The sequence below is a fragment of the Triturus cristatus genome, chromosome 1_1 (assembly GCF_964204655.1).
Source record: "Triturus cristatus chromosome 1_1, aTriCri1.1, whole genome shotgun sequence".
Taxonomy (NCBI): Eukaryota; Metazoa; Chordata; class Amphibia; order Caudata; family Salamandridae; genus Triturus; species Triturus cristatus.
The window spans coordinates 772,361,898-772,389,832 of NC_140579.1; the positions used below are offsets into that span (position 1 = coordinate 772,361,898).

Here is a 27,935-nt window from a genome sequence, read left to right on the forward strand (position 1 = left end):
TGTGCTCATTTAGGGGGAAGACAGCGGATGTCAAGTTATTCATAAAGAGGCCTGATGTTTCACCAAAGATTTGCATAATCTGGAGTAGATAGTCCCAAGACCTCTGCATCGGTCATGAAAAACAAAATGTCATTAGTGTATAAGGCTTTCCGGTCAAAGCATTCAGAGCTCCATTGAAAGACCCGCACCTGCGCATCCATCCTGACCCAAACCCCCAGCAGCTCAACCACTAACTCGAACAACAACGTGGAGAGAGGGCCCTAATGTGTATTGGGAACTTCTCAGATATGCAACCCGCTACTCGCACAGAAGCCATTAAATTGTTATATAACAGGCGCATGTAAGAATGGAACCTAGGATCAAAATTTAGTCTTGAAGCAGGGTTAACAGGTAGTCCCAAGTAACGGAATTAAACACCATATCCTTATCAGCAAGGAGTACCACCACCAGCCTCCTCAGGCGTTCCGCCAGGGCAAGGGGGTTTGAAACTCGCCGAATGTTATGACGCGTGGCTTGGCTTGGCCTGGCATGAAGCCAGTTTGATCCTCGTGAAACAAATCTGGAATATGATAGATCAGTCTATGTGCGAGAGCTTTACGGAGGAGCTTTGTCTCCATGTTCAGGAGGGATATCAGGTGATAAGAGGAGTGTTCGTCCGGTGGGTGGCCTGGTTTGGGGAAGACCCTTATTTCTGCACGACACCAGCTAGGAGGAAGCATTGCCATTTCCATGGCAGCCTGAAATGCTTCTAGACAATGTTTTCCAAGTTTAGACATGAAGACTTTAAAAATTTTGCCTGGAAGCCCACTCGGCCCGGGGCCTTGCCTAACCGAAACCCAGATAAAGCTAATGCGATCTCAGACTCCGAAAGTGCCTCATCAACTTGAGCACACATAGACTATGAAAGTGCAACACATCCATGAAATTGACCACCTGCTCGAGCGGCAATGTTTCTCGCTGAGCATATACTAAAGTACCTCTCAATACTGTGAGCTGTTTCCCGTGGATGCACCAGCAGTGTACCTTGCTCCTCCCAGATAAGCGAGAGGGCTGCCTGTCTGCATGCGGCTTGACAGCCGAGGAAGCATACTACTCAAATTGTCCCCCTATTGGGATATGCGCCTATGTGCCGCTCTGTAAAGTCAGATTTTAAATCACAATTCTGAAAATTACGCTTTTAGAAAGATGGTATTTTCTGGTCCAAACCATTTGATGCCTGTATCCTGGGTCACACGACTAGGTGTGGCTAGCAGCTGTTTTTTGTGTATTGCTCCCAGTCACTGAGACAAAGGGGGAAGAGGTGTTGGCTGGATGGGCTTTGCCTGAGTACACTTGTGAAGATTTTTACACTAGCCTTCTGTGTCCCCAGGCAAACTGGGGGCAGGGCAGGGAAATCGTATCCTACCTGAATGCTGACACCAGGTATAAATATAGGACTCTTAGACCTAACACTTAAAGGAACACCTTTGCAAATGTGGAAGACTCAAGGACTGCTGTGCTGCTCTGTTGCAAGAAGGACTAGTACACTGCTGCCCTGATGCCTGAGCAAGAAGGGCAAGACCTGCATCTTGAGCCAAGGACCGGCGAGCTCTGTCAGTCTAGCTGTGGTCCTGTGGGCAGAACCAACACATCTCAATGCATTTCCTCACAGCTCCGCATTGGAACTGCCACTGTGCAATGCATTCCTGGTGCAGGACCTCGTAGCCAGCAGCCTCTCAGAACCACCACTGTGCAACCCATCCTCAACGCTGGACTTCACAGCACAAGCCCCTCGTTGACGGCATCCTCAACTATGATGCAGGACCTCACATCGCAGCCTCACAGCTTTTCCAGAGCTGCTGCTGCGTGACACATTCTTGATGCAGGACTTCGCATCCCAAGCCTCCCCGCTCACGCCCCCATCAACGGCATCCTCGATGATGACACAGGAACTTGTATCGTGGCCCCATAGCTTTGTGGGAGTCATGCTGCGCAATGCAGCCTAGATGTGGGATCTTACAACGCTTGACAACTAGGATTTAAGGTACTTTGTTCAAAAGGCCTAACTTGGTCCTTGTTTCTGGCCCATGATCCATCTTATGACTATATTCCGGTCTAGCGTGACCAGATAATGACAGTTAGCACTTTGTGTTTTAGGCACCATTTTCACTTAAAAAATGTAAATTGCATATCTCTGGTTCTACTAATTGGATTTTTGTTGTTTTGGTCTCAAATACTTTATTAAATTTTACTCTATTTCTCTGAAATTGGTGTAGGAGTTTCCTTATGTTTTTTTTCCATTTTAATACTGTTTGAAGTGATGCATAAATACTTTACACATTGCCTCTAAGTTATGTCGACTGCTTTTGTGCGAAGCTACCAGAAGGTTAAGCACAGGTTCATTCGGGGTTGCTTCTGACATCCCCTGACAGAAATGATGGTTGCTTCATGAGTAAAGTTTCATCCTCCTCAACCTGAAACTCAGTTTCATACAAGTATATTGAACATGAGATGAATACAAGGTGGGCTATTTTTTTACTATTACCTTCCACAGAATGGCGATCTTTATATAAACCTTCTGTCCATCCTGATGAAGACCCCTTCACAATTTTGACATTGGTTTGGTTGATGTGATGACACCCGTATTATGATATATTTTCTACTGTGCCTGTGGATTTTATATGTCTCTGTTGCATGTAACATCATGAGAGCTCCATTAGTGAAAACAAATAATGCTGACTTTCTGCCAGGCTACAGTAACATTTGTTCTGTTCCCCAACATACACCCGCAAAGAGGGAATTTGTTTTTTAAAAACAAACAGTGTTTTTGATACATTGGCAATTGTTTTAGCTTGTGGTGGTAATTTTTGTGTTTTTTCACAGTGTGCGTTGCGGACCCATACAGGAAACAAGCATTGGCATAGCCAATAGGTCTCGCCTTTGGGACCTTATAAGTGTTTAGACATGCAACAGTTGATGTTGTTGCACCAAGGATATTGTACTGCATAACTAAATACTTATAAGGTTCCAAAAGCGAGACCTATTGGCTATGCCAATGCTTGTTTTAGCATATTCATGCCGTCCCAATGCAATGACTCCGGGCCTTATTGAAGCCTTGGGAATCAGAGGGCTCGCAAGGGCAGCATTACCTCCTCAAAGGAATCCTTTTATATGGAAATTGGGTCAGTGGGCAGATGGAAAACAGCAGGAGAGCGTGCCAAAAGGTGCTGGGGAGAAGGGGCCTACGAGGAGGGGTGCTGGCCACACGGGAGCGGCCGGGAGACAGGCAGGCATGGTGGTCTGAGCCGTGGGGAGCATGCATTGTGCCATGTCCCTGGATACGGAATACCTTCCAGGTCGCAGGGGGCAGAATGTCCGGGTCATCACATCTGCAATGAACACGATGCTTGGGGTGTCTTTTTAGGAGCTCGTGAGAAGACATGGGAGAAAAATACATGCAAGCCCACTCATTGATGCATGTAGAAATGCGAACCTTTCTGGCATCCACCAAGAGCAGAGCTCTGACAGGCCGTTTGGCTGGCAGTCAGTCAAGAAAATGTTTTCAACTCTGCCGATGTGACTCTTTCTGAAGGCAGACACAACTAAAAAGGAGTTTTCAAAGCACGGCTGAGATTTGTAGGACTTTTTTTAACCTAGCGCCTTATCTGTGGGGAGGCTCTGGAGCACTATTAGAGGCACTCGTAATTGAGTTCTGGACGGTCTAGGCAAAGAGAGAGATAGTGAGAGACGGAGAGAGAGGGGTGCTGAGAATAAACACAGAAAGATCAGAAGAATAAACCACAAATATGTGACAGAAAACATACAGACCATGTTTAAAGTGGTGGGTTGCTCTTTGCTGGGGGGAGCTCTGGAGGGGCTGATTTACATGCCGGACATGGAGACTGTGGAAGCTGCCATCCGCTTGTCTGTTAGCAACATAGGCAGCGCAGACAACGGGAGGGTGCGGGAACAAAGGCAACACCAATTGGGTCCAGAGCCCAATTGTCCACGGACTCGATAATTCTCGCTTCGGTGCCCACTCTAAGCACGAGTTCACACTATGCAGCTCTGGGCAACAAGCCTGCTTAATCTCCACAACGGCCCCCCGCGGCGGGATGCCTGGCTTTCACCTTGGGGATGCCCAGTATGGGTTATCTTACAGGGAAAAACCAGGACGGGTTCCCAATGCAAGCGCCAAGATGCCCGTAGGGTGATAGCTGCGCTCTATAAGTACATCAATCAATCAATCAATCAATCAACACGCCACATGCTTGCGGGGAGGGAACAACCTATTCAAGAGCTCGCATGCAAGCAGTGAGTGTCCAACGAGCCGTCATACCGGCATTCGGGCATTGCCAAGCGCTGAAAAAAAAAATGTAGGTTGCGAGCAGAGACATTGGGAGTGGATCACAAAGACCCGCAGATGCAACGAGATGCCGCAGGCAAGCAAGAAACTTATTCTTATTAAAGTTTTATGTGGACTTGGTGGGGGAGTTATTTCGGTGTAAACTTTGTGAGCTTTGTGTAAGGCGTTGGCAGGAAATGGGACCGCTCAAGCAGCGGCACGAGGGCAGAGACTGGCACAAGTGAACGTGCGCTGACAATAACATCACGCCAGCCCAGAAGCTCATACTTGACACGAACTCGCCCGAATATAAATGCAAAATAATAATGTACCATCTTCGGGGAAAGCAAGCAGGAGTCGGAGTTTACTGGGAAGAGTTATTATTGGAGAGCTTGCGATGGGCATGTGCGCGCGGCGGGAGGGGGAGCGCTACTCTGGAGTGGAAGCAGACCCTGGAGGAGGCAGCGAGTGGGCGTCATACAAACAGGAAGTGGGATAAGGGAGGGGGTGGAAAATGGTGTGCACTTTCGCGGCCGCTTTGATGTTTTCAGTGGCCGCGCGGCTCACTGAGCACATCAAAGCGGCTGCGAAAGTGATCACGCAGGCTGACAAATGGTGCGTACGCCCGGCGCACATGCACTGTAGTTGGAGGCCTGAAAAGCCACTAGTCTGCACTTCCAAATCCCGCTTACTTAAACTCTTGCCAGTGCAGCGCTAAAGCGCTGGCTCAGGCGAGACCTAAAAAGCCAGCAAGAGTGAAGTCAGAGGGGTTACCCTTAACAGTGCGCGTGACAGAGTGTTTCTGATAGCAGACACCGCATCAGATCAGCTTTTGAAATACAGCATTCCCTCAACCTGTAAACGGAGTGCCGGAACTGAGGATTGGGGGGGGTGGGGGGGGGGGCAATGCCAATTTCCTCTGAGCAAGTCAGGCGTCCTTAGAGGAGAACATCCCATTATGCTATGGGCGACATTCTTTACACAAACAACTTAAGGATTGCTATACTTCGGGTGACTAAAAGAATATTACACGACTTCTTAACACTGTTTCCACTTATGAGGCCTTACTCATTCTTGAAGCATCCTCAAAATCAATTACTTCTAAACAAACAATAGTACACGCAGAGCTATATTCTCATATGCCCTTTACTCATGACCACTGTATTGCAACATTTGCATGAGACACTCTTGTTCGGTAGTTGAAACATGCTGGACATATTGTTATTTATTTGGTAACTTAGGGATGTGTTTGCTTATATACAGCCATTTTTACCATGCCAGTGGGCTTTCCATTCTTCATTATTATGGGTTACAGCCACAAATAAATATTTGGCTGTAAACGCAAGTGCTAAAACGTGAGTGTAGGGCACTGGAGTGTGTTGTTTTTAGTGAGCATCATGGGCGGCTGTTAAAGTTCAGGACTTGGTGCTGACTTGAGAGTTGGAATAAAAGACAGTTTCTCAAGTATGTCCCCACCACTCTTGCTTGGAAGTGACTCTTATATTGTTTGGCATTGGTGCTGAAAGCGTGAGCAAGAGGTTGCTATTTGGTGTATTTTTAAAGACAATAGACCAGTAGTGGCAAGCGCGTGTGACTGAGTGGTAGAGATTCCAGAGACTGGAAAACTGAACAGCCTTCATTATGATTAGTTTCTTTCGAAGAGTCTCATCTGGATGGAGGGGTTTGAGTTTCTTTGTCTGGTGAACTGCTTTTCCAGGGTATAGGGCCTTCTGTATGCTGCAGAGGTATTTGTATTTTGTGGTAAACCAATGAAACTGACAGAGTGCAAGAGGTGAGGTTCAATCGTCTCATGAACAGTTTGCCAGACAATGTGAGAACTGATTTTCCGAGGCTTTTGAAGAGGGAAATTCAAACATAGTGCTTGAGCATAAATTCATATGTAAGAAGAAGGGGTCTTGTAAGTAGATGCACTATATGATGATGTGTAACTGTTAGAAATGGTTTCTGGTTGTCAGTCAGTTTGCACGCTGTACAAGCATGATCCCTCACTCTTTTCAGGATGAGTTAAGTACACACATAAGTTTGCCTGTGTTCACCCTCTGCAACCTTGGCACAGAGCAGTCAGGCTAAACTACAGAGGCAATGTGTAAAGTATCTGTGTACACATACAGTAACACAGTGAAAACACCACAAAATGACACCACAGCAGGTTAGAAATATTTACCTTATCAAAACAAGACCAAAACGACAGAAATCCTACATACATAAATCAAGATATCACTTAAAAAAGGGTCAAAACAGTTGTCAATATAAAACTATGGATGCGTCACTTTTTAGCACAAAGTACCTGGGATGCATCAAAAGCAAAGACGAAAACAGATGCAGGGAATTTGAGGTGCCGTAAAATCAAAGCAATGCATCAGTTCCTTACTCTTCAGGGAAGGTGATGCGTCGGTTCCTTACTCACAAGAAAAGTGATGCGTTGGTCCCTTACTGTGAGAGAAGGTGATGCGTCCATTTCTTATTGCCAGGGGAGGTGATGCATAGGTTTCATACTGCGGCGGGAGGTGATGCGTAGTTTCTCTGGACATGCAGCCTCGATTCCTTACTGAAGCCCAGCGTAAATGCAGACTTGGCGCACAGGTGCGATGCATGGAAAATGTGGGTGCACTGGGGTCGATGCAGTGGCAAAACAGGCGCTGTGTTGATTCTCCTAGCTGCGGGCAGGTGTTGCATCCAATTCTTCAGCCACACAATGTTGCTTGCATCACAGCAGGTGTCTCGGATGTCGGAGACATGGTGCACAGGACTCGAGCTGTGTCAAATGTGGAGCCGCACGACAGGCGCTGCATCAATTTTTATACTGCACCACGGCAATGCATTGGTTTTTCAACCGCACTGCAAGCTTTCAGCAAGAAAAGCAGGCGCTGAAAACCGGTGCATGGATATTCTTCTTTTCTTGCAACAGAAGTGTTAGAAATGAGAGTCTCTAGTTGGCAAGAGTTTGCACCTTTGTCCGAGTAGGGACCCTTCTTCCTAGTCAGGGTAAGGGGGGTAGACTTCTAAAATAACCCCTGCTCACCACCTTGGTAGCTTGGCACGAGCAGACAGGCTTATCTCAGAGACAGTGTGTAAAGCATTTGTGCACACATACAGTAATACAGTGAAAGCACTAAAGATTGAACCACCACACCAGTTTAGAAAAATAAGTAATCTTTATCTAAACCAAACAAGACCAAAATGACAAAAATCCACAATACAGTACTAAAAATATGACTTTCAAAAGGTAGGAACAGTTCTCTTCAAAGCAAATTGCAGATGCAACACTTTTCACACAAACTACCTTGGATGCGTCACACGCACAAACGAAAACTGTCACTGAGAAGGTGATGCTTTGGTTCCTTACGCCCAGAGAAGATGGTGCATTGGTTCCTTACTTCGGGGGAGGTGATGCGTTGATGTCCAACTGCCATGCAGGGGCGGTGATGTGTCGGTTCTTTACTGAAGAGGAGGTGATGTGTCGGTTTCTTACTGTGCGGGTAGGTGATGCGTCAGTTTCTTACTGTGGCCCTGCGTTCTTGCAGGCCTGGTGCCCAGATGCGATCTGAGAGGATTGGGGATGCAAGATTTCTCCAGCCCCCACCCACAATGCATTGGTTCATGCAGCCGCACAGCTGGGCCTGCGTCAGAATCGGTGCAGTAATCTCGGACTTCGTAGATCAGTGCACTCGATGCGGCGTGCAGCAATTTCTCGAGCCGCGGACAGCCGCTGCGTCGGTTTCATTGGCGATGCTTCGGAAACAGCTGCGGATGCATCATGCTTCTCGTCGTTGTTCTACTTTCCAGGCTCCCAACAGCAGGAACAACCTCCAGAGGCCCAGAACAGCATTAGGCACCTCCTGGCAGGTCAGAACTCCCAGCAAGGAAGTTCAGGGGATCTGTGGGTTAAGTCTTTGTAAGCCTGAGACTTCAAAAACAGGAGGCAAGCTCTACTTCAAGCCCTTAGAGATCTTCCTCAAGCAGGGGACACAGCACACAGCAAAGTCCTTGCCCTTTCCTTGGCAGAAACAGCCACTGCAGACCAACCCCAGAGAGCACACAGGAAAGGGGCAGTACTTCTCCTCAGTTTCTCCAGCTCTTCTCCTTTAAAAAAAATATATATATATTTGTATTTAAGAATAGTTCATCAAAACATAATACAGTTATAAATTATTGCACCGTTTCACATTTCTACATGATTCCGAATGTACAAGACATATACAGGAAAAGAGAAATTTTTTTAAAATATTGCACACTTCAAATCCATTGACATGTACAGCATTTCTTAAATCATAGTTATTGTATCATCCACATATCAATCCACCTAGTGTATACTACACTGCCTATTCCATATCTTCTTGACGAACTAGCTCTTAGCCCAGACTTTCCCATAGTTTCGCAAACTTCCTATATGACCCCGATATTGGAGCATATTTTCTTTTACATTCCTTAATACTGTTTAATTTGCAAAGTAAATGCTAAAAAGACGGGATATTATTAGTCCGCCATCTTTGAAGGATTAATGACCGAGCTACCAAGACAAGAATATATATTTGGGTTTTTTTGCAGTAGATCGACTATTAAATCAGGTGAGTATCCTAGCACAACGGTCTGGATGGCTAGCATCTGCTGAACTTTCAATCTGTTAATACAGTACAGATTAAATTCTGCCCAAAATACATTTAACTTTGGACATTCCCAGATGATATGTGTCCACTTCCCTCCTAACTCCATATTTCAGCAAAAACACTTTGCAGAAATCTGGGGGGTTTATTTTATGAAAGGAATCTGGCATCCTATATAAGAGCCACTTAGTATTTGTCGAAGATTGGCCGCTTTCAATAAAGAGTAGTTAAATGTATTAATCTGATCCCAAGCCAAGTTGGTGATCTGAAGCCCGTCCTGGGATTGCCATTTTTTCTGAGCTTTCAGATAAAGTATATCTGCCGCCTGACTCCGTAAGAGGGAGGCCCAGCCGCTGATCTTTTTATGCTGTTTTGGATTTAGCAGCTGCTCTGCAAGCTCGCTAGTCTCATTTATACGTATGGGATTGAGTTCCTGCAAAAAATTTCTATTCCTAATAAACAACCATTGAAAAGTAGTTTTTACTATGATCAATGCTCGTCTCTATTTCAGTCCAGTTTTTCCAATTCCCATTTTAAAAAAACCTTATTTTGCTAAAACCCTGAATCTTCCATTTGGCTATACCAGTCTGATCTAGCAATAGATCTTGGCCTATATATACATCTGAAAGCACAGATTCTCCATTAATATTGGGGATCGCATAGTGACTAAAAAGCAGTTTATTTCACTTAATAATCCATTATAGTGTTTTATATCAAACTTGTTTGGGCATTTTTGTTGGACGCATAAAATCCTTACTATCATATTCTTGGTGGATTAGATCTGTAAAGAAATGGTCATTTCTATTAATATTTAAAATCCTTATTGTTCTGTACATGATATGTGCAAAGTTTGCAAAGTAATGTTCTCTCAGATCAGGAAGAGATAAACCCCCTTCTTCACCAAAATAGTACATCAATAGAAAGTCTTATTTGCCTACATATACGTAGAAAACAAGCCTGGCACTTCCATAAACAAATTTCATTTGGATTAGCTAAAAATAGAATATTGCATAAGGGTAAAATCATCATACCAATAATTGCTACCCGTCCTATTATTGAAATAGGGAGATCTTTCCATTTTGTCAATTTATCCTTTATCTTAATAATTAGAGGAACATAGTTTAGAGCATATAGTTCATTGATATTCTCTGTGACATATACGCCTAGATACCTCTTAGGCCTAATATTAACCAGTGTACTTAATCCTATTAATAAAGAGTCAGAAGTGCAGTTGCAGAGCAATATCTCTGTTTTTGATTTATTTATTCTATAACCTCCAATGGACTGATATTCCTGAAAAATACTGAATATTTGATTTTGAACTTCTAAATTAGTTTTTTTTAAATAGCAATATCATCAGCATATAGCTTAATGTTTGTCATACTGGGCATTGGGGATGTCGAACTACTAATTGTGCGAATGGCTATAGCAAGGGGCTCTATAAAACAAGGAGAGAGTAAAGGAGACGGGGCAACCCTGTCTCGTTCCTCTAACAACTCAATAGTTACCAATTCTATTTGTGTTTATGATTATTTGTGAAGTAGCCCCCTTTTAGAATTTAGAGATTACGCCAACCAGCTCAGAAGGAAAACCAAATTCAGCTAAAATGTAAAAGAGACTTTCCCAGCACACAAGGTCGAAAGCCTTCTCGGCATCTAATAACATAATTTGAGCCGGTATTTTGTTTTGAGCAAAATAGTTCCAGAGCTCCAACTAACAAGATGGTAATAAAAGATAATTGTCGCCCGGCGACAAATTCACACTGGTATGTGTGTGGAATTGACCCTACATACCTATTCATTCTGTTTGCCAGTAGTTTAGCTATACTTTTATATACTGTGTTCAGGAGGCTTATAGGCCTGTAAGAATTCACATCCTCTTTATCTTTATTTTTTTCAAGAAGCTAACCACCACAGCCATGTGGAAGGAAGATGGTATCTCTCCATCCTGCAAAATATGATTAGCCAACAAAACTATTTCCCGATTTAAAATTGAACAAAATGTTTTTAAAATTTTGCCAGTAACCCATCCTCCACACATGCTTCACCATTAGCCAGAGATTGAACAACCACTTTGTTTTCTTGTAATGTAACACTTTCGCTTCGACCTTCCTGTCATTTTGGAATTTGCAATCTACTAAGAAATTCCTTTAATTTCAGGCTGTCAGCCTCCTGTCTGACTGAGTAAATGGTTTCATAGTGTTCTAAAAACGCCATTTGTATTTGCTCTTCATTTATAATACAGATTTCAGTGGTTTTGTGCATCAAAGTGTGAACTCTATTCTGTGTCTGTTTATCTTTTATTTTCCAGGCCACACATTTGCCAGTAAACTCGCTCTCCTTATAAACCCTTTGGAGATAGGCAGATTTAGCCATATATACTTTAGTGTGATAGTAGTCTTGCATGGTCTTATTAGCTATCTCTAAAGCTGATTTGTATTTACTACTTTTCTCCCTTAGAAATTGCTTATTTGTGCGCCTTACTTTTACTTCTAAGTGTGCTCTTATTGTGTTTTGAGCACGTCTAGTTACAATCTCTTTAGAAGTTATAGATCCTGCGAATAGTGGCTTAACAGTCTCCCACAAATTTTCAATTGTGGTCGTATTTCTGTTTAAACAGAAGACGCTTTTGATTTCATTTTGGATTTACCTACACCAATCTTCATCCTTAAGACCAAACTAAAGCATGATCAAGCTGTTCTGTATATACATACAAGTAACTAAACTTGTTTTCTTAGAGATCAAAAAATAATCCAACCTAGCACCTATTTTATATTTGGCCGAAAAGCACGAATATTCTTTTTTCATGGGAAGGTTTACCCCCCCAACTGTCTACCAAATCCAGTTTTTGCATACATTCCAATGGCACCTCACCCGTGCATGGATTCTTTTGTTTCCGTACCCCAGAAGATGAATCCAATACAGGGTTCTGTAAGAAGTTGCAGTCAGCTCCTATTATCACCATGCCAGGGAGTAGCAACAATGCATGATATAGATCCAACAGAGACGCAGGATTATCTTCTAATGGGGTATAAATCATGGTTATGGTGAGTGTATTGTCCTTAATTAAGCTATTCACTAACCCCCACCTTCTATTTTTATCTGCCTGGGAGTATAAAATCTGGAAAGGGAAAAATGTATTAAAAACAAATTGCTATCCCTCTTTGGACCATATTTGCAGATGAAAAATGACTACTACCTGCCCATTGCTGAAACACGTTAAATGAGGAATTCTTCTAATCTACATAATGCGTTTCCCGAATCATTATAATGTCTGGGGTATTGCCTTTCAGCCATTCTTCAATAGCCCAGGCTTTTGTTTTGGTATTAAGGCCATTGGCATTGAAAGAAAGAATTCTTACAGAATCCTTAGGTATCTGCTGATGAGTAGCCATTAAGGGAAACAAATCATATTCAAAGTGCCTTGTGCCTGTAAACATATCAACATTTTGAAACACCAAAAGGTGCTTATTTTACAGTACATAATTTAACTGTTTCATGTGTCTTTGCATAAGAAGCAAATAAAGTGACAGTGCGGTGCAAATAGCATATAAAGTGCATGATGGTGTTTAGTATGAATATAGATACCTAGAGAGATTAGGTAATTTTTTGGCCCATTGGCCTTTCTTGTCTTGTATGGATTCCTGACTTTTACCAGTGTCATGTGGATGTATCCGCGTTTAGATGAAGTATCCCCTTTTAACCAGCTCTTCTCCTTGGCAAAGGTTCCTCTTGAATCCCAGAAGTGATCTAAAAGTCTGGGGTCTGGGCCCCACTTTTTATAGCACAAAATCCTTTATTCTCAAGTGGCAGAGAAGCTCTTTGCCCAGCCAAAAGCAGTTCTGTCCTCTATGGTGCAGCATCCTGGCAGGAGGTGGAGACAGCATTGTCAAAGGCAGACCGGGCCCATTCAGGTGTGAAAGAAATCCCCTCTCCCTACTCTGAATGCAGTACAGGTCTATTTAGCCCAGCCCTGACTCACCCTGGAAAGGCAGGAAACACCTGAACCGCAAAGTGGCTGTCTGAACAGAATGCACATTCCAAGCCCCTGTCACTCCAAAGCTAGACAGTCAATACACAAAGCTAGCAGAGGCACACAGGATGGCTAAGCAAGAAAATACGTACTTTCTAAAAGTGGTATTTTCAAACACAGAATGTAAAAATCATCCTCACTAAAAGATGCATCTTTATATTCTGATTTCAGGCATACTAAACTTTATCCTCCTATATTGTCTCAATCAGAAGTTAGATTTATAAGATGTTATAAATAAACTCCTATTCTATCCTATGGGACAGATAGCCTTTCAAAAGTGAAAAACAAAATTGGCAGTATTTCATTATCTGGACATGCCACAAACATCAGGGCATGTCCTACCTTTAACATACACTGCACCCTGCCCACAGGGGTACCTTAGGCATACATTAGGGGTGACTCACATTTAAGGGAAGGTTATGGCCAGGTAAGTGGGTCCACTTGCCAGGTCGACATGGCACTACCAACCTGTGCACAGACACTGCAGTGTCAGTACTGAGTTACATTTACAGACTGCTTATGTGGGTGGCACAATCAGTGCTACAGGCCCACTAGCAACATTTGGTTTACAGGCCCTGGGCACACACAGTGCACTGTACTAGGTACTGAATAGTAAATCAAAGATTAAGGGTGGGTGGAAATTGCGTAATCGCGTTACGCAAATCTTTGCAAAAACGTTAAACATCTCCACGAACACGTTAAAATATCGCGAAGACGCAGAACTTTTTGTCCCGCCTGTTCGCGATGTTTTTTGCATGATCGCGTTGGAAATGTGTCGCCAATTTGCCCATGCGGTCGCTAATGGGCGCAGCCATCTTGTTTTCACTTGTCCCGCCCGCTCGCGATGCTATTTCCTGTTCCGGGTCGCGCGGTGAATGCTCGTGCCCGTTCGCGAGAGGTATTTCCTGTTCGGGAACGCATATTGCGTGTTCGCAACACTTTTTGGGAGCTCGGGGGAAAAATATCTCGCGAACTTGCCCATGCGGTCACAATGGGCGTGGCCATCTTGTTTTTCACTCTATGCTATGGTACTGGGGCCTGCTTTTCAATCCCCCCTCTTATGTTTTCCATCCTTTGTTTTTGAAAACTTTTTTTAATCTTTTTTATTTATTATCTCTCTCTCTATTTTCCTGATTCTATATTTTTTGTTTTTGTCTACTTTTTGTGTGTTTTTTAACTACTTTTTCACTCTTTTTCTATTACCTGCTTTTTTCATTTCTTTTACTTACTTTTAAAATTTTTACCTTTTCTTTTCCGCCCCCCGCCTACCCCAGAACCATGGCAAAGGGCCACAGGGCGCATGGCAGCCAGAGCCGCGACCGCCTTCCTTGCGGAAGGCAGCGCCCCCAAGGGGTGCAGGCACGGGCTTTATTTGGGGAGGTTTTTTTTGCAGCGCCACCTCCCCTTAAGCCTGGCAGCAGGCGGCAGGCCTGGGTCCGGTTACGGGCTCCGGGAGCGTTGGCAGCGGTGGGGAAAGGTGTGCCGGGCAGTGTTTCACTGCTCTGGTGTCTAGCGCAGCCAGAACCAGCTGACGCACCGGTGGTCCGATATCCTGGACCGGGAGCAGGACCTGCTGGACCTGCTAGGAGTGGAGGTCCCGGGTCTTGGTGAGTAGCTATTTAATTATTACTACTTTGTGTCTGTTCTTCTGCTCTGTGTTATATATTGCGAATATTTTTTTTTTCGACCAGCTACAATGCTGCTGCTTACATTACAGGTAATTTACATTTAAAAGTCTGTGATTGTTATGACACAGGTGCTCTGCGCTACTAATCTTGTTATTTGCAACTTTGCGTTTGCGCTCGTTTTGCGTGATTATGTAAGAGTTTATTTTAGAAAACTTAAGTTAGGTAATGCTAGAGTGACTCTAGTCCTTCCTTTGTCCTGTCACTAAGAGATGGGGTGGTTTAGTTTTAGGTTTAGTTACTTATTATAAGTTTGTAATTTTTTAGTGGCCTGCAATGCGTGACGCCCCCTCTGTTACGTCACGTGCTGCTGAGTGCTGCTAGTGCTTACCCCAGTCCTTAGTAGAACCTTTTGTAGTTTGTTCAGTGAGTGGTAATAGGCTTAGCACTAGCAGAACATCTGCATGAACCAACCAATAATTTGGTGTATGCAAAAATGCAGGCATATGTCCTCCATTTATGCATTTTTGAGGACTAAAAGAAGTGGAAATGCTTACTTAATGTACAATTGGCACGCCTGGAATAGGTGGGCTAGGTCAGGTGGTACGTACTACTTAGGCTTAGTTAGTATTCTGGAATCAGAATGGAACACTGAATTAGTGGAGATAAATAATAACTAGTCGGTCCGCGAATCCCCAGATACTACTTGTCGACCAGATTATATAGGTCAATTTTATTGCAATTGTTGATTACAGAAATGTTTTTTTGACAGTCTTATAAAAATATTTTCTTTGTTTCACACCAATCATCAATGTTTGTCTCTTTCTTTCTTATATCTTTTATGATCAGCACCCAGGGGCAAGAAGACGAGGGCAGAGTCGGCGGGAGCAGCGTCAGTCGGACAGGAGGACCAGAACGAGGGCTCTTCTGCTGGCCCCAGTAAGTCTTCCTGTTTTTAATATTAATAATTCTTATTCACTAACTTTTACTGCACCGTATTTTTTTTCCCGAACTATTGTTTATGTTTCCTAATGCTATTTTTTACCAACAATTATCCTTCGATCTAGACTATCTATTTCTAAATTTTTGTTATCCCTGCCTCTAACTGCCTCCTCTATGACTCTCTGTACTACTACTGTTAGTCTGTCTGTAGCTAAGCATGCCCATTTGGCCACTCTTTATTTAAAAGGTTTTAAATAAGACTCAGATTCACCAGTAGCTCTAGCCATTGAGTCCAGTCCTTTGGGTTGTCCTCTTGTACACCTTCTATTCTTCTTAATCTTTGAGGCTTTATTAATCTTGATGTTTTTCGACAATTCCCACCAACAAAATGCCCAACCAGATTTTACTATTTTGATAGGATAGGACATACTACTACTGTTGTAGGGATTTTCCACATACAGAACTTTGCCCAAGAAAATAGGATGTTGGTGATGGGAGGTTGGACCTTCCTCACACCTCAATCAGAACAGAACCCACCACAATCCCTGCCCGACTAGTTATAATAGTGTTTCATTACTATTAGCTCTCCGAACCCCCCAAGATACCCAATGAGTAGACAACCCAGAACATAACACTCCCGACCTCTCAGTCGTGGAAGCAATGCACATGCACAGTTTGCACACCCTTCCTTTCGCTCGCTCACTCGTGTATGTCCATCCACACCAAATACCACCGAGCCTATGTAAGTTCAAAAATTTTATTGGCAACTGACAAGCTCTGTACGTTGTTCAATAATGCAGCACCAACAGCAAAATGCATAAGATTAAAACTATAAACACTGTTACACTTAGTTACACTTACAACAACTACAAGTCCATAGAACGAAGAAAAAAAAATGCGAAATCATGATAACTGAACAGTGGTGGAAGCACCATCATTCCCTTTGTAGGAATATAGTTTATATAAAATTATAAATGAAGATCTCTGAGCAAATTCTGTGGACCCATCACCTTAGAAGAAGCTAGTACTGGTTACATCATAAGCTCTGCAAAGCTCTGGTTCGTAGAAGGGAATCTTCCGTCTGTTAGGAGAAAAATGGTACATGTTAGTATATTGCATGCATTTCTCAGTCGAGGCAAAAAGTTTAGCATTTTGGATAAGCAATATGGACTAACACCAGAACTCCATAACAAAGTGGCTTGTTTTGTTTGACCTTGTACGCAGAGCTTACACAGTAGCAGTATGAGCTCATGTGGGCTCAAAGGCGTCACTCTTTATACAACAAGCTGCGAGGTAACGACATGTGTGCTAAAATAAAAGACACAAAGGTAAAATGGTAGCATGGCTCGGGCTAACTAAGCAAAGACTAGAATGACCCTAGGGACCATATAACTACTAGTGTCTACTCTACTACTACCTGATTTGTACTAGTGATGTATGTTGTATATGTATGTATTACTATTAACTCATTTTTCAATCTTGCCAGTGAAAAATAGGGGGAGGTGGATATGACGCCTAAAAAATGTGTAAGGCGCACTACCAACCACCAGTGCCGGGGCCAGTGGTGAAGGCGACGCGGCTGCTGACAGAGGAGAGGATGCGGCAGTTGCAGGAGGAGCTGCAGGGGGTGAACAAGCAGCAGTGGCGGGCGGTGTTAAGTTAGATTCCTAATCCTTACTTATTGACATTACACTCACTGCAAGGGTCTACTGTATAATACTGTACAGTTGACTTACTAAGTAAGAAGTTGTGAACGGTTGAAGACACCCTTTACTTAGCATTAGTAAAAGCATTAGTGGCGGGAGTGTTGAGTAACCAATGGCCTCTTCTATCTGATTTCAACTCAGCTGTGAAAGTTTTATGGAGAAGACTAAAAGTCAGATCAGATGACATTGATGGATGGGTTGAATGAAAAGGGAAAGATTTAATATTTATTACTGGCAGAGAAGGATTCATGGGATGCATGCAGCATGCATAGGTGGCTGATAGATATCAGATGCATGGTTGGTTGAATGCCTGAAACTCCCACAAATGTTAAAGTCCAAGACAGTGGGAGGATAGATACATACCACAAATGTTATGTACTTGCTAGTGCTACCGTGACACTATGGGGCCGATTCCGATGGCTGGTCAGACAGCTGTCCGTAGCCTTACCCTGCGACCGACACGTACCCGGAGCCGGTCCGTCCTGTAGAGTAAGTACGATGCGCATAACTGCCAAAAACACGACCGACACGTAGGCTGTGAATCAAGACCCATTCTCCGTCCGAGCCGTAACTCCTAAAGAGGAACCATGTCGCCCGGAAGCAGTATCCATAGCAGTTTCCGGCATGACAAGTACGATGCGTACTTCCTATGCGCCGGACTGGTCGTCATGTACAGCACGTCACAGCATCCGGAAAACAAGCATATCAGCTACGATTCGTGCCACAAATCAATACACGGCTCGAGACGGACCAGCTTGCAGCGGGTACGAGACAGAGCAACAAGCAGCGTGTACGACACGAACACATCATGAATCCCATTGCGCAGGTCATACCAGTACTCTACATCTATGACCGGCTCAGGAACCGACGTCGACGGCGCAGGTGGTAAGTCAGACACCTACCACATAAACAAACAACACGTACCTGCAAAATGGCACACACACACAGTGGATCCACATCCTGGCCACTAACAACAGCCCACCATAGGGGTTGCATGGCCAGCACCACTAACACCCCCACCCATAGGGGGCCTGTTGCCCATCACTACTGCCACCCCCACCCATAGGGACTATGTTGCTCATCACCCCTGCCACCCCCACTCACAGGGGACCTGTTGCCCATCACCCCTGCCACCCCTACTCACAGGAGACCTGTTGCCCATCACTACTGCCATCCCCACCCATAGGGCTTATGTTGCCCATCACCCCTGCCACCCCCACTCACAGGGCTTATGTTGCCCATCACCCGTGACACCCCCACTCACAGGGGACCTGTTGCCCATCACCCCTGCCACCCCCAGCCATAGGGCTTATGTTGCCCATCACCCCTGCCACCCACACCCATAGGGGACCTGTTGCCCATCCCCCTGCCACCCCCACTCACAGGGGACATGTTGCCCATCACTACTGCCACCCCCACCCATAGGGACTATGTTGCCCATCACCCCTGCCACCCCCACTCACAGAGCTTATGTTGCCCATCACCCCTGACACCCCCACTCACAGGGGACCTTTTGCCCAGCACTCCTGCCACCCCCAGCCATAGGGCTTATGTTGCCCATCACCCCTGCCACCCCCACTCACAGGGGACCTATTGCCCATCACTACTCTCACCCCCACCCATAGGAACTATATTGCCGATCACCTCTGACACCCACACCCATAGTGCTTATGTTGCCCATCACCCCTGCCACCCCCAATCACAGGGCTTAAGTTGCCCATCACCCCTGCCACCCCCACTGACATGGGACCTGTTGCCCATTACCCCTGCCACCCCCACTCACAGGGGACCTGTTGCCCATCACCCCTGCCACCCCCACTCACAGGGCTCATGTTGCCCATCACCCCTGACACCCCCACTCACAGGGGACCTGTTGCCCATCACCCCTGCCACCCCCATTCACAGGGGACCTGTTGCCCATCACTACTCTCACCCCCACCTATAGGAACTATGTTACCCATCACCTCTGACACCCACACCTATAGTGCTTATGTTGCCCATCACCCCTGCCACCCCCACTCACAGGGCTTATGTTGCCCATCACCCCTGCCACCCCCACTTACATGGGACCTGTTGCCCATTACCCCTGTCACCCCCACTCACAGGGGACCTGTGGCCCATCACCCCTGCCACCCCCACTCACAGGGCTTATGTTGCCCATCACCCCTGACACCCCCACTCACAGGGGACCTGTTGCCCATCACCCCTGACACCCCCACTCACATGGGACCTGTTGCCCATCACTACTGCCACCCCCAGTCACAAGGGACCTGTTGCCCATCACTACTCTCACCCCCACCCATAGGGACTATGTTGCCCATCACCCCTGCCACCCACACCCATAGTGCTTATGTTGCCCATCACCCCTGCCACCCCCACTCACAGGGCTTATGTTGCCCATCACCCCTGATACCCCCACTCACAGGGGACCTGTTGCCCATCACCCCTGCCACCCCCAGCCATAGGGCTTATGTTGCCCATCCCCCCTGCCACCCACACCCATAGGGGACCTGTTGCCCATCACTCCTGCCACCACCACTCACAGGGGACCTGTTGCCCATCACCCCTGCCACCCCCAGCCATAGGATGGGTGATGCGCAACACATCCAGCATACGCAAACATCAGGTATGTCCGTAAAATACATCCCCCATGGCATCATGACAACAGTGTGTAGTCTGTAACAAATTCCCACAACAGTGATTATGGCTACAAGCATACAATGTAAGTAACAGCACATGTGTGACCAACACATGAGTGTGACATACACAAGGCAAGCATCACCATAGCAAAGTGGCAATGTAAAAAGAACACCCCCTTACTGTGTAGAGCAGAAGTTAAGAGGGGGCTCACAAAATGCAGCAGATGTGGAGCATTGTGGTGATGGGGACCAAACCCCCCTCATCACAGTGACCAAAAGGTAAGTGTCATCATGGTCAAAGCTGCAAATAACAAACAGCATGTATGATCCCTGCTCCCAACACATCAAACACCTCTGGGGCAAACTAGTGGTTGTGTCCCATACACACAGAGATGTGGTGAGGCTAACAGTGCTGTGAAAACATAACACTCTTGCCATGTGCAGACAAGCACCACACATGGGGGCTGACAATGCATACAGCGTACAATGACACAACAGCAGAAGTGACCATCACCAAGCATGCACACATCTTGAAAATAGACACACCAATCAAAACAACATGTGTAGACTGTAGGTGTCAGCTCACAAACTCACATTCCATGCCAGCAATGGCACCCCACAACCAGGAAGAATGTGCACAATCATGTGAAATGACTGACAGGGACAGCAGGCAAAATCACAGAAACAGCATCCAGACAAAGGCCCACAACAGCAATACCAATGCACTGGTGCAGATGCACAAACAGGCAAACTCACCCTGCACATCAGACACAACATGTGTGTGTGTGTGTGTGTGTCACAGCATCCCCAGGCAACTACACAACACATGAGGGGGGCTGAACCACAGTGACACAGATGTGGACACAGTGCCATACAAAAGTAAACCATCATTGGGACACCCTCAGTGGGAAATCAGGCATTGGGAGATGAGAGGGAGCACAACAGACACATGTGACACAAGCTGGAATCAACACCAACTAACAAACACAGCAAGAGACTGACACACAACACCACTACCCCCAGGGACCAGACAGTGGGATGACACAAGCATGCATGACACCTCCACTGTGATGACAAAGCCAGATGTCATGCAAACTGGGAAACCCAGACATGTGTCCTGTGCCACAAACGTACATCACACATACACAAACACAAATCACTAATCATGGCCCCTCATCCACGGACAAACGTGAGCTAGGGGACCATCCATGCAAACATTCACATCAGTCCACCATCAATACCACACACCTGAACTGCAACAATGTGTATCTGTGAAGTCCACATGGACAGGTGACATTGCACATGCACCCATGACAAACACAGGAATGTTGCCAGGAACTAAGGTGCACACACACATCACACAAGGACTGTTTACAACCCAGGGGAATGGCAGACACACTACACAGTATGCGGTACATGTCCATGACCTCAAAGCTCATGTAACCTTCAGAATCCCTGCCACGGTCCCAGGACTATGCAGATGCCAAGGAGGAACACAAGGCACCCATGCTGACACCTGCCAGCATCGCTGCCGTGAACCCGACAAGTGGGAGCAGTCACACACATATACAAATGTCTCAATCACTGAAAACTACCACCTAGGGACAACTACATGATATTGAGTACAAACAAGTGCCTTGAGGAACCCTGACTGTGTCCCATCTGTGTCTGACAACATCATCACCACTCAGAACTGACAAATCCCAATGATGATACACCAATTAACAGTAGTGTGTCATGCACCCACACATCTGGTAGCCCATTGGAAAAGTAGTGGGATGAACACAGTACCACTCAGCAAGCATCAACAACAGGAACATATCAAGGGAATCCTGTCTGTGTATGAACAGGGATGTGGACACACACACATGCACATACAACACACACCATGGGCCCAGGCCATGTCGCTGGACAACACACTAACTTGAGGGGACACAACTCCTGTGGGAGCCCAGTTGTGCCAAACATATTCACCGCAAGTCTCACCCATGTCTGCAGAACACTTGGTCAGTCAGCCATCAGTTACCACACAATGAAGGCTCTGGTCACAACAGCCTGGGTACGGGAGTCTCCCCTAAGTCAGCTGCACATACCCAAAACATATGTCTAGCAAATTGCACAGAGGACCCAGTTGCTCCTATTACAATGATGCACACACTTGTAGGGTCAGTAGTGATAAGCACGAAGTATGTGGAAGTGACAATTTGGACAATGGGAAGCACATCACATGTGCAGGGGTGCAAGCCACAGATGTGACCACGCCAATGAAATGCTCAAAGAGAGATGTACACAAATAGTTGATCCAGACACACCCAGGTAGCTGCAAAGGATGACATGGATACCCACCAGAATAGGATACGTATCTCATGGACCACAGGGTGTACCTCACATCAACACATCAGTATGCAACATTGTAAACCAAGCATTACAGGTGCAAGGGCATGTAAAACAGTATCAACATGATGTACAGCTAAATCAAGTTCACAGGGACAAAGAAAAAAGCTTTATTCAGCATATGAAAAGCGAAACGTCTGTTCCAACAAAAGGCCAATGGCCAGTCCATGTCCAAATGGCAAGGAGTGAACTAGATTGACAAATTCAGTATATGAAATGCTAAACGTCTGTGCAACCAAATGGCCAATGGCCAGTCCATGTCAAAATGTCAAGGAGTGAACTAGAGTGACAACTGCCACACCTTGCTTGCCTGCACTGCTAAGGACCGGGGTCATCCCCTCGGAGGGGCATACATGGGGGAAGGCCAGGCACTGCAGGGACAGGATCAGGGCGCAGCAGAAGGAGGCAGTGAAGAGTTGGGGGATGCAGGCGAGACACTTGCAACTGCAGTGGAGCTGACTGAAGTGGTGGGTGCTGTCACAACTGTGGGGCACAAGTCAGATGGGGTGGGTGCCAGCACAACTCCAGTGGGCATATCAGATGGGGTGGATTGGCTCACCACTGCAGTGCCCAAGTCAAACGGGGTGGTCGTGGACTCCAAAGCAGTGCCTACATCCATGGGAGCAGAATGGGGGACAGGTGAGGTCGGCAGGGCAGGGGAGGGGACACGGTCCCCACATCAGTGGCACCAATTGTCTAACCAGGTGTGGAGGAGCAAGTGCTAGGGGGGATGGCCTTAGCATTTTGGGGGTGGTGTATCTGTGTGTGTGGGAACCCGGGGCAGGGAGTGGCGGGGGAACCTCTGGAGTGGTGGCCTGGGGGATGGAGAACGAAGACTTTGCCTTGGAGCTGCGTGGTGGCGGGGGGGGGGGGTCTTTCTCTTCTTGCACCGGGGGGACTTGCGGGTTGGCGTCTCGGTCTGACTGTGCTTGGGGGAGGGTGTCCGGGTGTGAGCGGCACTCCCTTCTGTGTGTGGGGACTTCCTCTTCCCCTTGTAATCAGGATCTGCTGGGTCGGTGGGGAAGAGGCCAAGGTCACAGAGGAAGAGCTTCTGGGGGATGGGGTTGCAGGTGAGGCAAGAGAAGGGGGCTGGGAGGGAGAGGTCTCGGAGGACTGTGGAGTAGTTGTGGATGTGTCAGCAAATCAGCCCCTGTGAGTGTGGAATCAATCCCCTGCGCTTGCTTGTGTGCACGTCTAGCCCTTGGTTTGGGGGTTTCTGTGCTTTGGACAGGTAGGCTGCTAGGAATCGTGGGTGGTGCAGGGGTAGGAGGGGTGTGGGACTGTTGGAGGAAGGACACTGCTGCCGTCAGGGAGGGGGCCACGGACTGGTTTGTCCTCTGTAGGGCAGACATGCCCGAGGAAATGCCCTCCATGAATGACACCAGTTGTGTCAACAGACCTGTGCGTGCATGAAGGACCTTCAGCATCGACGTCTGCCCTACATGGATCTGTCAAAGTAAGTCCACAGACTCCTCACTCAGGGCAGCAGGGGACACGGGCAGGGGGTGCGGTGCCTGGCACAAAGGAGACATGCTCACGAACACGGGAGCCCACAGGGACCTCTGGGATGGGAGCCAATGGGAGGGTGGTGGCGGGACAGCCTCACTAGCTGGTGTTTGGTGGCTGCTGACATCCGCCTCCACAGGGGAGTCATCCTCAGAGCTGCTGTGGCCTTCAGCTGAGGGGGATGGTGCTGACGACTCCTCTGTGTGGCTCAACTTGCCCTCCGTGCCACTGTGTCCACCTGACTACTCTCCTTCTGTCCCTGTAAGGCTCTGTGGCTCCTCCAGGTCCGTGGAGCTGTTCCCTCCTGTGGCCGTGGATGTATCTGGATAGGAATAGGAAGTAACAGAACAACATCAGTCACCTGCACCAACTGCACACACCACAGTGAGTACATCACATCACAGGGAAAGCCCTGGCATCATCAGCTCAACACAGCTCAAAGTGCCAACACTGTTTAGGATGAGACAAATGTCATTCTCAACATCAACCATGGCACACATATCCCTCCTTGACTTTCACACATATGTCCGTTGCATGTTTGATGCTAACACACCAATGTGCCAACATGCACCCCCCACACATTAGTTGTACATGCAAGTGAACATGTAGGAGTATGTCACTAGACACACAGTACATCTCTTGCGACTGACTCAGTACAGGTGTCCGGATGAAGGGATGGGCAGAGACTCATTTCACATGCTTGGGATGCATGCCAGCAACACACACTATGATGTACTCATGTCCTGATGGGCAAGGCCACAATGGGGTGCATGGGGCACACTTGAACACAACGCAGGCTCACTCATAGCAAGTTCAATGCCATGGCACTGGGATGCCCTGAAAGTCAGTCAACACTGTCTCCTGTCACAGGGGCAGGGCATCCAGACAACAACAATATGCACTGACTCACAATCCTAGCTCAGGGGTAAATCTGACTCTGCAGATGACCGGCGCACTTGCCCATCCCCTGCAAACAACATATCAAGGACCCAGAAGACCACACATCATGCAAATCATTCATATGAGTCTCAGCAAACACAAATCCATGTACATTAACACATCACAGTCTGCCATGCATATAACCCAGCTGCATGAGGGACACAGTTGCATACACCATTGTGCGCTGTCAGATGATCACACACTTATATGTCACACAGGTCTTGTCTCCCACAGTCACATTGCAGATGTCATGCTGACCCTCTGAATCATGGACACCCCGGTTGTACGTAGCAACAAGCCACACCCTAATGACACAGAGGCACACACCTGAGGGCACATGTCACTAAGCACAACCTGCAATTTCATACACAGGAGTGGGATTACAGAGTGTTTCTGAATGCCCTTGAGGGGGCATGACTGGGCAGGACTAAGTGAAACAGTGTATTGCCCCGGACAGTAGTCAGGTGGCTAAGCAATTGTGACATACTTGATATACATACTCCTGATGTCCAAAAATTGGAGTCCCCTGCTGCATGGTTTTGTTTTGAATACCCCAGAAACATTTTGCGAGTCAGACCAGCAATTGGTACACATCTCAAAGGCACACACAGTTCACATGTCAGATCTCAGGCATTGTGTAAACAATTGACCCACCCATGAAACACACAACAGAGTCACGGGAACTGATGCTGACTGGTACCTGAAACATAGCTGACTGCAGGGACACAGTGCCCTAGTGACACAAGCAACAGACTGTAGGGGCCACAACTGTGGAACAGATGAGGAGGGTGCATCACACAAATGAGGGACCTGATTTTGGGACTACAAGACCTACGTAATGTGGAAGTGTGACCAGGACAAAAGACTGCTATTTCCATGTCAGACATAATACACAGATCAGGCATGGACTTACCCCCTTCCTGCTGCTGTCTGGCCTTCAGCTGCCTATCTAGGTCCAGGAAGACCACCGCCAGTATCCGGAGCATGTGGGGAGTCAGGGTCCGGTGTCCGCCCCTCCTGCGTGGAGGTGACAGCTTCAGCTGGACTCTAGCTATCCTCCGGGTCCAGCCACGAAGGTCCTGCCACCTCTTCTGGCAGTTGCAGATCCGGCGCTTGTAGACCCCCACAGAATGAACAGCCCAGGCGATGGTCAGCCAGGTCTCCTGCTTCTGGTGGGCATCAACCTGTGAGGATGACAAAGTGAAAAGTACATTAACACACGTGCCCCAGATTTGTGCAGCACACTATTGGATATACATGTCATCATCACAAAGGGAAATAAATTACACAGGTAGTGCAACCATGGGGAGTGAAAACACACATGCATGTCTGACATGTTAACAATGCCTGGATAGTTTAAGCTTGCAATAATGCACTTTAGCAGCATGGAAACTATTCATTACATGTACCTACACACTTTGGTGGATGAAAGTAGTCAGTGAGAATGCTTGCCACTGGTGTACACACTGCTAGTACTGCTAGTCAGACAACGTGCATGATTAGGAAGGCAGTGGACAGCACACTCACCTGCTCCCCTGGTGTCCCATAGAGCTTTCTGTACTCTGGAAGGAGCCCGTCCAGCAGGGCCTGGTTCTCCACCTCAACGAAGGCTGGGGCCCTCTCCAGTGTACGTGCCATAGCAGGAGCCAGAGGATGCATAGACAGCAGCAGTGGTAGCAGGGATGTGGTCCAGTAGCATGTAGTGCAGGCAAGTGAGCTCCCTGGGGGCCAGCCAGCCTTATATCTGTGCTGCAGAGGCAGACTCTGTGCCATGTGTCCCAAGTGATAGGTCCAACACGTTGCATCCTATGAATCTGGCCAATCCATTCAAAAGTACGACTCGTACACGCCTTCCGCATCGTTCAAATCTTCACCTTCATGGAACACTTGAAATTGCAACATTGTTGTAGGCATCCAACTGAATTTCCAGTGCACAACTCGTACTTGAATCTGCATCCGTCTCCATGACCGTCCGGAGCCAATGGGTGCGCCCGGCTCGTTCAACTGACTGTACAACTCGTATTTTGAATATACACATGCAACCGTCTCCATACGATTCAATGGCCAAGGCGTACGCCTGTCTCGGACCATGCCTGTCCGAAGCGTATGCATGATAGTCACCCGCGTCGGACCTCATTGTATGCAATGACAATGTGTACGCACGGCACGGTCATGACCCGTGTAATGCGTACGCATTGTCACCCGCGTCGGACCTCATTGTATGCAATGACAAGGCGTACGCACGTCTCGGTTATGACCCGTGCAATGCGTACGCATTGTCACCCGCGTCGGACCTCATTGTATGCAATGGCAATGCGTACGCATGGCTCGGTAATGACCCGTGCAATGCGTACGCATTGTCACCCACGTCGGACCTCATTAGTGTGACTATTAGACGGATGCAACACACATATACTGGCCATGGACACCTGCACACACCTGCCACACTATAGCATTGGCCACACAGTGTCCCATGGCATGTGAGGTTGTATTCCCTGGGTGTTTGAGGGGGCCACAGCTGTTTTTTTCTCTGGCACTTTGTGCAGCCACTCCCAGGGTGTGCACGTGTACATGGGGGCAGAGTCCTTTGTGTGTTGTGCACATTAGCACTGTGATGTGCAATTGGACCGTAATGGGCATGAGTCAAGGCCACAGTGTCAGGTTGGATATGTTTAAGACATGTCACATACACCCTGAGTCCTGGGGGATGGCATGTACGTCACAGTGAGACCTGTAGCCCCAATACTGATTTGCACCCACAGTCTGTGTGCATGTTGTGTCTCAGATGTGTCTGATCACATGTTACCAAGGGGTGAAATTCTCCACATCCATGTGGTATATGCATCAACCTTGATGGGGTGTGTGTCTAAGAGATGTACATGTAGGGCCGGCAGGAACAACAGTGGTCACTACCTGTGGGACTTACGCTTGCCTTGAGGTGTGTACGTGCTACGCCATGTCCATTGCTGTGTTGATGTGGCAATACAGGGAGCCTGGGTTTCTGCATGGCAAAGATCTGTGATGCCTGGGAGACATGAGTCCTCATTTGTCACTAGGGTGGGTATTTTGAACGTTGCAGCAGTATATAGTTTGGGTGACACAGCCAGATGATTAGCCCATTGCACTACATGGCACACATGTGAACATGTGGAATTGAGATGTGAGGTGATGGTCTTGTAGGTGACATATGTGTTCATGACCAA

The 27,935-nt window shown here is 46.9% G+C and overlaps 1 protein-coding gene across 4 annotated transcripts in view; it reads left to right on the plus strand.

Annotated features, from left to right (window-relative positions):
- LMOD1 (leiomodin 1) overlaps positions 1–27,935 on the plus strand; it is a 329,884-nt gene that overhangs the window by 43,183 nt on the left and 258,766 nt on the right. The window contains exon 2 of one of the 4 annotated variants that reach the window (XM_085650088.1): positions 15,456–15,545. The exons of the other annotated variants lie outside the window; for them this stretch is intronic. Coding sequence (XP_085506214.1) covers positions 15,456–15,545 — 90 coding nt within the window. The remainder of the gene's footprint in view (positions 1–15,455; positions 15,546–27,935) is intronic. 4 annotated transcript variants of the gene reach the window in all.